This window comes from Triticum dicoccoides, chromosome 6B (assembly GCF_002162155.2).
Source record: "Triticum dicoccoides isolate Atlit2015 ecotype Zavitan chromosome 6B, WEW_v2.0, whole genome shotgun sequence".
Lineage (NCBI taxonomy): Eukaryota > Viridiplantae > Streptophyta > Magnoliopsida > Poales > Poaceae > Triticum > Triticum dicoccoides.
This window is the reverse complement of record NC_041391.1, coordinates 148,135,246-148,146,492: the sequence shown is the minus strand read 5'-3', so window position 1 is coordinate 148,146,492 and position 11,247 is coordinate 148,135,246. Positions and strand designations below refer to the sequence as shown.

At 43.7% G+C, this 11,247-nt stretch overlaps 1 protein-coding gene across 1 annotated transcript; it reads right to left on the bottom strand.

Annotated features, from left to right (window-relative positions):
• Window positions 1-8,416: 8,416 nt before the first annotated feature.
• LOC119324186 (F-box/LRR-repeat protein 13-like) lies at window positions 8,417-10,928 on the bottom strand. Its single transcript, XM_037597951.1, has 3 exons — window positions 9,895-10,928; window positions 9,645-9,788; window positions 8,417-9,557 (listed from the first exon to the last, which is right to left on the bottom strand). The coding sequence occupies exons 1-3, from the start codon at window positions 10,885-10,887 to the stop codon at window positions 9,183-9,185; spliced, it is 1,512 nt and encodes a 503-aa protein (XP_037453848.1). The 5' UTR covers window positions 10,888-10,928; the 3' UTR covers window positions 8,417-9,182.
• Window positions 10,929-11,247: the final 319 nt, after the last annotated feature.

The following is an 11,247-nucleotide window of genomic DNA, read 5'->3' as shown; positions in this document are numbered from 1 at the left end:
GCTTTTAATAAGAAGGTGATGACTCAACATAAAAATAAATAGATAGGCCCTTCACAGAGGGAAGTAGGGATTTGTAGAGGTGCCAGAGCTCGAATTTTAAAATAGAGATTGAATAACATTTTGAGCAGTATACTTTTGCTGTCAACGCAACACCTATGAGATGGCTGTATCTTCCATATTACATGCATTATAGGCAGTTCCCAAACAGAATGGTAAAGGTTTATATTCCCCCAACCACCAACAAGCATCGATCCATGGCTTGCTCGAAACAATGAGTGCCTCCAACATACAACAACCCTGGGGGAGTTTTGTTTAATTATTTTGATTTGCTTTGATCTTTTTGGATCATGGGACTGGGCATCCCGGTTACCGGCCCTTTCTCGTGAATGAGGAGCAGAGTTCACTCCTCTGAGAATAACCCACCTAGCATGGAATATATAGGCAGCCCTAGTTGTAACATGAGCTGCTCGAGCATACAAAACAGAATTTCATTTGAAGGTTTGGAGTTTGGCACATACAAATTTACTTGGAACGGCAGGTAGATACCGCATATAGGTAGGTATAGTGGACTCATATGGAACAACTTTGGGGTTTAAGGAGTTTGGATGCACAAGCAGTATTCCCTCTTAGTACAGGTGAAGGCTAGCAAAAGACTGGGAAGCGACCAACTGAGAGAGCGACAACAGTCGTAAGCATGCATTAAAATTAATTCACACCGAATACAAGCATGAGTAGGATATAATCCACCATGAACATAAATATCGTGAAGGCTATGTTGATTTGATTCAACTACATGTGTGAACATGTGCCAAGTCGAGTGACTCGATTCATTCAAAGGAGGATACCATCCCATCATACCACATCATAATCATTCTAATAGCATGTTGGCATGCAACGTAAACCATTATAACTCATAGCTAATCAAACATGGCACAAGTAACTATAATCTCTAAATGTCATTGCAAATATGTTTACTTCATACTAGCTGACTCAGGAACGATGAACTCATCATATTTACAAAAACAAGAGAGGTCGAGTTCATACCAGCTTTTCTCACCCCAATAAGTCCATCATATATCGTCATTATTGCCTTTCACTTGCACGACCGAATGATGTGTATAATAATAAGAGTGCACGTGCATTGGACTAAGCTGGAATCTGCGAGCATTCAACTCAAGAGAGAAGTAAAGTAATATGGGCTCTAAATTAAATAAACAATCATGTATAAAAGAGCCACTAAGCATTTTCAATATGGTCTTCTCGACCCCCAAAGGAAAGAAAAAGAAAATAAAACTATTTACACGGGAAAGCTCCCAACAAGTAAAAGAAGAACAAGAAATCTTTTTGGGTTTTCATTTTAGTTACTACTACAAGCATGGAAACTAAACTAACTATTTTTTTTATTTTCATCAAGGTTTATCAAACACACAAGAAGAAAACTAGAAAAAGGAATGTAAACTAGCATGGATAATACAATATAAGAGTATGAGCACCGACGACTAGTGTGTGAACATGAATGTAAAGTCGGTGAGAAATAACGTCCTCCCCCAAGCTTAGGCTTTTGGCCTAAGTTGGTTTAACACCAAGGACCGCCACTACTCTCTCCGGTGTAATGAGAGGTATAATCAGGATACCACTGGCTAGTCATCTACGGATCCCACTGGACAGATGATGCACGATAAGGGTCCATCTCAGGTTCCAGCTCAGGTTCGGGTTCTGGAGTGGCCTGAGCTCGATGATTATTCACCGCCTCCGGTGTAACGAGAAATTTTTCTGCAAGCAAATCAAACAACAGAGGCGTAGGCAAAATAATAATCTCAAAGTGTTTCTTATTGAATCTAAGTTTATACAAGAGCATTCTATCTTCATTGTCAACAATAAACTTATGTGCTACCATTCTCTTGTAATCTAGAATGTGAGGAGGCAATATTGTCTCCTTTTCCTCATGGTGCCTAATGGGTATCTGAAAATGTGTAGCAAGACGTGCGGCATAGATACCTCCAAATATGGGGCCTTTTGTACGATTAAGGGCTAGCCGTTTACCAACGACGGCACCCATATAAAACTATTGTCTCCAAGCAAAGCATGTTGAAGCATGATAATATCAGGAACACTCAAGTTTCCACTATTCCCACGACCAATCAAGCATCTACTAGCGAATATGGCAAAGTAGCGTAAAACAGGAAAGTGTATGCTAGAGACTTTCGCTTCGGAACCCTTCTTTGGCTCCTCTATAGCGATAATATCAACAAAGCTAGCCACATCTTCACGATGGGGTTCCTCTAATTCTCCCTCATAAGGTATCCTACATACCATGCAAAAATGACTTAAAGACATTTCTTTGAACTCGTCATATAAATGAAATGATACTGCAGGCGGTGATTTATTAGGATAATAATAAAAGTTTTGCATGAAAGTATTGGTAAGTAAGAGATACTGATCGATTCGGTCATTGATGAAACCGGTGAGGCATGCAGTCTCGATTAAAGCATAAAATTCTTCATGAATTCCAGCCTCTCTCAAAAAATCATCACATGGCCATTCACACGGTCGTACTTCCGTTAAGCGAGGAAGATTATACTTGGCTTTTTCCTTCTCTTTAGCTTGTTTTTCCTGGGAGCTTTGGCTAGAAGAGCCCCTCAAAAGTTTCCTCAACATTTTCTAAAAAATTCTGAAATTTTAGTAACTTCAAAATAAAAGTGAATAAAACTAAACAAGATTGGTAGCAACTACTCCTACAAGTGCCTAGAGCCCATATCATGCATTGGAATTACTTGGAACCTCAAAAATTTAACATGCAAGCTCAAGAACAAGGTCACCTAAGCAGCAAAAAATTGCAATGAATAAAGCACTAGAACAAAAACTAATTGGACCAATGGAGGGGTCACATACCAAGCAATAATCTCCCCAAGCAGTTTTGTGAATGGAGCTTTGAGCTAAGAGATCGAAATCGCAGCAAAACGAGCTAGAACTCGTGCTTGAGCTGGATGGGGATTTTTTTGGGTAGAAGATGGAGTGTGTGGGTGCTGGCATAAGTGGAGGGGAGCCACTAGGGGCCCACAAGATAGGGGGCGCGCCCTAAGGGGGGGCGCGCCCTCCTCTCTCGTGGCCTGGTGCTTGCCCCTCCTGCAGTGTTTTCAGTGCCTAAAATCCTCAAATATTCCAGAAAAAATCATACTAAATTTGCAGGGCATTTGGAGCACTTTTATTTTTGGACTATTTTTTAATGCACGGATAATTCGGAAAACAGACGGATAATACTAATTTCGCTTTATTCATTCTAAATAACAGAAGGTAAAAAGAGGGTACAGAAGGTTGTGCCTTCTAGTTTCATCCATCTCGTGATCATCAAAATGAACCCGCTAACAAGGTTGATCAAGTCTTGTTAGCAAACTCATTCCGAATAACACGGAACCGGAGAAATTTCGAATAACACTAAGTTACCTCAACGGGGATATGAAAATCCCCAACAATAAGAATATCATACTTTTTCTTGATAGTAGGGAAAGGAAATTCAAAATCTCCAAAAATGATAGTTGGAACTTTTTCAATAGAATTGATGCTATGAACTTGAGATTGTTTCCTCGGAAAGTGTACCGTATGCTAATTGCCATTAACATGAAAAGTGACATTGCCTTTGTTGCAATCAATAACAGCCCCTGTAGTATTAAGGAAAGGTCTACCAAGGATAATAGACATACTATCGTCCTCGGGAATATCAAGAATAACAAAGTCCGTTAAGATAGTGACATTTGCAACCACAACAGGCACATCCTCACAAATACCGACAGGTATAGCAGTTGATTTATCAGCCATTTGCAAAGATATTTCAGTAGGTGTCAACTTATTCAATTCAAGTCTACGATATAAAGAGAAAGGCCCAACACTAACACCGGCTCCAAGATCACATAAAGCAGTTGTAACATAATTTCTTTTAATGGAGCAAGGTATAGTTGGCACACTCGGATCTCCAAGTTTCTTTGGTATTCCACCCTTAAAAGTGTAATTAGCAAGCATGGTGGAAATTTCGGCTTTCGGTATCTTTCTTTTATTTGTGATGATATCCTTCATATACTTAGCATAAGGATTTACTTTAAGCATATCAGTTAAGCGCATACGTAAGAAAATAGGTCTAATCATTTCAGCAAAGCGCTCAAAATCTTCATCATCCTTTGACTTGGATGGTTTAGGAGGAAAGGGCATGGGTTTCTGAACCCATGGTTCTCTTTCTTTCCCGTCCTTCCTAGCAACAAAATCTCTCTTATCATAACGTTGATTCTTTGATTGTGGGTTATCAAGATCAGCAGCAGGTTCAATCTCTACATCATTGTTATTACTAGGTTGAGCATCTACATGAACATCATTATTAGCATTATTATCAGGTTCATGTTCATCTCCAGATTGTGTTTCAGCATCAGAGATAGAAATATCATTGGGGTTCTCAAGTGTTTCTACATTAGGTTCACTAGAAGTTTGCAAAGTTCTATCATTCTTATTTTTCTTCTTCTTAGAAGAACTAGGAACATCTAGATTATTATTCTGAGAATCTTGTTCAATTCTTTTAGGGTGGCCTTCAGGATACAAAGGTTCCTGAGTCATTCTACCAGTTCTAGTAGCCACTCTAACGGCAAAGTCATTTTTATTATTCAACTCATCAAGCAAATCATTTTGAGCTTTGAGTACTTGCTCAGCTTGAGTAGCAACAATAGAAGCATATTTGCTAACGCGGTGAAGTTCATCTTTAACTCTAGCCAGATTATGACCTACGCGTCCTATCTCGAAAGCATTATTATGTAACTCTCTACCAACATAAGCATTAAAACTTTCTTGTCTAGCCATAAAGTCATCAAATTCATCCAAGCATGGGCTATGAAATTTAGTAGAGGGTATTTCAACTTTATCATATCTATAGAGAGAATTTACCTTTACTACCTGTGCCGGGTTATCAAGACAATGTGGTTCTTCAGGTGGTAAATTAAGACCATGTATATCTTCAATAGGTGGTAAATTCTTAACATCTTCAGCGTTAATACCTTTTTCTTTCATTGATTTCTTTGCCTCTTGCATATCTTCAGGACTGAGAAATAAAACACCTCTCTTCTTCGGAGTGGGTTTAGGAATAGGCTCAGAGTTGGCTCAATTGGTTCAGGAATTACTTCAGGAACTGGCTCGAGAAGAGTCCAATTATTTTCATTAGCCAACATATATTCAATAGTATTTCAGCTTTGTCGACTGTCCTTTCCCTGAAAACACAACCAGCACAACTATCCAAGTGGTCCTTGGAAGCATCGGTTAGTCCATTATAAAAGATGTCAAGTATTTCATTTTTCTTAAGAGGATGATCAGGCAAAGTATTAAGTAACCGGAGAAGCCCCCCCCCCCAAGCTTGTGGGAGACTCTCTTGTTTGATTTGCACAAAATTATATATTTCCCGCAAGGCAGCTTGTTTCTTATGAGCAGGGAAATATTTAGCAGAGAAGTAATAAATCATATCCTAGGGACTACGCACAAAACCAGGAGCAAGAGAATTATACCAAGTCTTAGCATCACCCTTTAATGAGAACGGAAATATCTTAAGGATGTATAAATAGCGAGACTTCTCGTCATAAGTAAACAGGGTGGCTATATCATTCAACTTGGTAAGATGTGCCACAACAGTTTCAGATTCAATGCCATAAAAAGGATCAGATTCAACTAAAGTAATAATATCAGGATCAACAGAGAATTCATAATCCTTATTAGTAACACAGATAGGTGAAGTGGCAAAAGTAGGATCGGGTTTCATTCTAGCATTAAGAGATTGTTGCTTCCATTTAGCTAATATTTTCTTAAGATCAGATCTATCATTGCAAGCAAGAATTTCCATAGCAGCTACTTCATTCATAACATAACCCTTAGGAACAACATGTAATACATAATCATTGGGGGAACGTTCATCATCACTATCATCAATAGCATCTTCAATATTTTCATTCCCCCTAACTCTAGCAAGTTGTTCATCAAGAAATTCACCTAATGGCAAGGTAGTATCACGCACAGAAGTAGTTTCATCGTGCATAGCAGAAGTGGCATCATCAATAACATGCGACATATCAGAATTCATAGAAGTAGCAGGTTTAGGTGTCGCAAGCCTACTAATAACAGAAGGAGAATCTAGTGCAGAGCTAGATGGCAGGTCCTTACCTCCCCTCGTAGTTGAGGGCAAAATCTTGGTCTTAGCATCTTTCAAGCTCTTCATAGTGATTAACAGATATAAATGCCAAGTGACTCAGAGAATAGAGCTATGCTCCTTGGCAACAGCGCCAGAAATTAGTCTTGATAACCCACAAGTATATGGGATTGCAACAACATTCGAGGGTAGAATATTCAACCCAAATTTATTGATTCGACACAAGGGGAGCCAAAGAATATTCTTGAGTATTAGCAGTTGAGTTGTCAATTCAAACACACCTGGATAACTTAGTATCTGCAGCAAAGTATTTAGTAGAAAAAGTCGTATGATAGTAATGGTAACAGTAGCAACAGTAAAGATAAATGTTTTTGGGTTTTTGTAGTAGTTGTAACAGTAGCAACGAAAAAGTAAATAAGCGATGAACAGTATATGAAAAGCTCGTAGGCAATGGATCAGTGATGGATAATTATGCCGGATGCGATTCCTCATGCAATAGTTATAACATAGGGTGATATAGAACTAGCTCCAGTTCATCAATGTAATGTAGGCATGTATTCCGTAAATAGTCATACATGCTTATGGAAAAGAACTTGCATGACATCTTTTGTCCTACCCTCCCGTGGCAGCGGGGTCCTAGCGGAAACTAAGGGATATTAAGGCCTCCTTTTAATAGAGAACCGGACCAAAGCATTAACACATGGTGAATACATGAACTCCTCAAACTACGGTCATCACCGAGAAGTATCCTCATTATTGTCACTTCGGGGTTGTCGGATCATAACACATAATAGGTGACTATAGACTTGCAAGATAGGATCAAGAACACACATATATTCATGAAAACATAATAGGTTCAGATCTGAAATCATGGCACTCGGGCCCTAGTGACAAGCATTAAGCATAGCAAAGTCATGTGGGTCAGCCCACCGGCTGCGGCGGCGACGAAGAAGGCGGCGGGGTCGTCGCCTTCGGCCATGGCGGCGCCGGACGGCGGGGGGCGGCGGCGGACGGGCGGGTCGCGGGCGGGCAGACGGTCGCGGGCGGGCGGGAAAGGAAATGAAGTGGCGGTTGGGCGCTCGCAGGCGGCGGCTGATTTTGGACCAGATGCACCTCGTGATGTAAATTTGCACCGCGAGGTGTTGCATTTTACATCATGAGGAGGCCGCGGTTCAATTGTTTTTTTTTTTACATATGGATCGTCTGTTGGAGAAGCGTTTTTTGTCTTAAACGGTCCAAAAGTTAGATATTTTTACATTTGAACCGTCTATTGGAGATGCTCTTAGCACCCTGTATAGGTTGAGCATTAGAACCAGAGGGTACCGAAGGATCGTCGCCAAGGCCAGGTGGGAAAGAAATTAAGAGAAGAGAGAAATAAAACAGATTGGGCTAGGCCATTCGATTGGACTGAACAAAGAGAGAGATATCTGAGGACAGAAAAAGAAATGGACTTTCCTTTTAGAAAATCCATAAAATGGATAAGAGCTAATACAAATTTTTTGATAAAGGGAATATGTTAATATTGCGAAGATACCAATTACACCCAGCTTCTGCACCAACAAGATGGCGAAAGACATCATGGTTGCACACATCTAAAAACAAAAATAAAAAAGAGAGAAATGCCCCCTCCGCAAAGAGATACAGAAGTGCACGCTAAAGGCAAGAAAAACAATCCCAGCTAAACAAGAATATCAAAACTCATTAAATTTGGATTGGTATTAATTCAAATTTACAAAGTCAATTTAAACTTGTAGTAACTCAATTAAACAAACGGATTTTCTGGCCCTACTTTTTCAGAAATCAGGATGCTACATAGTGCCTTTTTGTGGTCTGTAGCAAAAGATACTCTTATTTTCAAATGTGTGGGTTAGTGGGAGCGATAAACGTGTATAGAAAAGCCTTATTTTGGATACAGCAGTGTCAAATGGATTAATCTTTGTATACCTTCCTGTTATATGATGCCAATTCTTTGATTTTCTTTTCTTGAAGAAACCTTCCCAAATGCCTAAACAGGGGCTCGGAAAATCTGTATTGACATTTCTATGATCTATGATTCTACCACGCTTTGTGTTCATTTAGCCCTCTATGGATTTCAGATGCATTGATTAATTTTATTCATTCTAGCCTACATCTATGCTTTCCGACGAGGCACTTGTGCAATTTTTACGCTCATGTGTATTTATTTATTTATTATCATTTTTGGTCAGTTGCGATGATCCTGTGCGATGATCCTGTCCAGATCAAAAATACAACGAGCGCTACTTTCATTCATTAAGAGAAGATCACCAGTACACAGTTACAGGAAAAGAACTATACAGAACCTGAAGGAACAAAATAAAAAGAAAGAAGAAAAGGAAAAGGTTGATGAAGCTGGGGCTACATCGCCCCTAACCACAAGGCACCTTGAAGCCCAGCCTATTAACAGTTCTTCAGTTCACTGAGCAGATGGCAAAAAAGCTCGACGCCTTAAGGTTGAATATCCTGCTGTTCCGCTCCGTCCAGACGAACCACCAGACAACCATAACAAAGGAAGAGAAATCCTTTCTCCGAATTTGATCAAGCACCGTAAGCCACCAATTCAGCAGGCATTTAGTACTAGTGTTTGGCACCGGGTGCAAGGGAAACTGAAACTTGGTGAACCAATAAACCCATACACAAGGCAGTGAGCTCATAAGTGGGTTGCACTTGCCAGTCCAAGGTTGCAAAGGGAGCAAATGGGGTTATGAGGCCGCCTCCTTTCAGAAGATTATCCCAAGCAAACCCATCTTGGAATTCCAAAAGCCGAGTACCGCCGGGGAATGTAGGCGCGCCGCTGTACTTTCCTACACCTCTGTCCAACGCGGTGGAATGGAACTGGTGGAACCTGTCCAACACAAATGTGTGATATCTAGTAATTCCGACACCAGAACATTCCGCCGCCATGGTCATACATAAACAACCTCCTTCCAGAGCAATTTACTTTGCAGGATGAAATATACTCCTACGTAGGTACTGCAGTTCGCTTGCTGTGACTTTAGTAGTTTGCAAAAGGGTCGTCAGCAGAAAACTGAGATCCTATTTTGAAGCTCCGAATGGAACCTTCTTGAGGATCAGAGGGTAGAGTGACCAGCACTGTAGAGGTTTCACTGGCTCGTTTCACCGACCCCAGACTCGACAGTTTGGACTGCGCCTCCTCCGTCGAAGCGAAGCCAACGGCGAATAGAATCACCACCTTCTTCAGCACCAATGCGGTCTCAAAGAAGTATTTGAGGAACGCGAGCTCGCCTCGGCCCCCTCGGAAATCATGGAAAACCAGCAGCTTGATGCGCGACCGGACGCACTCGATGTCACCACACTCATGCCAGAACTTCAGGTTCAGCTTGCCAGTGGATCGATCGGTTTTCGCAGACTGAAAATTCGATCAGTTCATCAGCTACTGATAGCAACATGGCGCAGATGGAAGACAACAGAAGCGTCACCGCGTCAGGGATTTCACCTTGATGTTGAGCGTCTCGACATTCAGAAAGCACCTGAGGACACTGGGAACCATCTTGGCATCGTTGCGGACTCCGAAACGCACCTCCAAAGCCAGGATTCCCACGCTTGGTACCATGGTGCTCGGGCTCACCCTTGTCCCAGCCTGCAATTGCAATCATAAATGCACTCAATTCAGAGAAGGAATATGCCAAATTCACATCGACCGCTTAGGAATCTGTTTACATTGAGCCAATAGAAAGATGTGGCACCTTGATGATGGTCTTGCCGACCTCTAGGACGTGCCCTGAATCCAACTCCAAGTATCCCAACATGTGCAGCATGGGGACATGGCCAATCTTTAGCCTGGTGCAGTTGCCGTCAGTGTCTTCAGGGCACCAGCCTCCCGACTGGATGAGCCGCTCAAGGCATGGCGCGTCCACCACGAAGATTTCTTGAACCGAGCACCCGATGATCTGCACGCGCCGGAGGCTTTGGCTGACAAGGCGGAGGCAATGCTCGAGCCTCCCCCCTTCGAGAGAGAGCGTCTCCAGCACGGGGCTCCTGTCGAGGATGAAGTCCAAATCCCCGGTCTTCATGACGACGTCACAGAGCCCGAGCTCATGGAGGTTGGGGAAGCAGGTGGCGCGCGGGAGGTCGGCCGTGACGGGGAAGATCCAGTGGCCGAGGTAGAGGCGGGTGAGGGTTTCCATGCCTAACAAGAAGGTGGACGGGAGAAAGATCTCGAGCGGCCACGGGCGGTTGACGAGGGTGAGCTCCTGGATGCCCTTGCCGGCGACGATCTGGAGCCAGGCCGTGAGCAGGGGGGACTCGGTGAGGTGGACGCAGCGGAAGGGGCCCGGGTGCGCGGCGAGGACGCGGGAGACGGCGCAGGCGACGCGCTGCGCGTACGCGGTGCCCGCGGGGTGGACGTGGGAGTCGACGAGGACGAGCGGGGCGGAGCGCCAGACCCCGCGCCAGCGCCGGGAGAGCGCGGCGGTGCGCGCGGCGTCCTTGACGGGGAGGCGGGAGACGACGTTGCCGAGGAGCGCGTCGGGGAGGCAGCTGACGCGGTCGACGGAGTCGTCGGGGAGGAGGGCGAAGAGGCGAGCGTCGGCCGTCACGGGCGGCTCCGGGAGGGCGCAGTGGGTGTAGGAGAGGAAGTGGGCGAGGAAGCCCTCCACCTGATCCGGGTCAAAGCCTAGCTGCCGGAACATCTCCGCCATCACCAGGCTCATGGGAAAGGCAGGCACCCCGGTGTCCATGGCCGTCGCCGGAAGCACCGCGGCGGGGACGAGGGTTTTGAGCGGCGCGTGCTCTCTGTGGAGTGGAGTGGAGTGGAGCAGAACAGCGAAGGAGAGGGGAAATTGCTCCCGAGCCGTGGGACCAAATGTCCTGGGCCTTCTCTCATTTCCTGGGGAGGGTTCCGCTAAAGATCCATCGAACCCTCTCAGTAAGAAAAATGAAAAGGCACTAATCTACGTGGGCGTGCCGGCCCAATTGTTTGGCCGGTTGTGTTGGAGCCGTTGGGTCTCAACCGTGTGATCCGTTGGATCAAAAAAGAAAGGTTCGCCCCGCATCTTCTTTTTCCTCTTGCTAGGTCTGCATCTGTCGCTCAGGTGCGC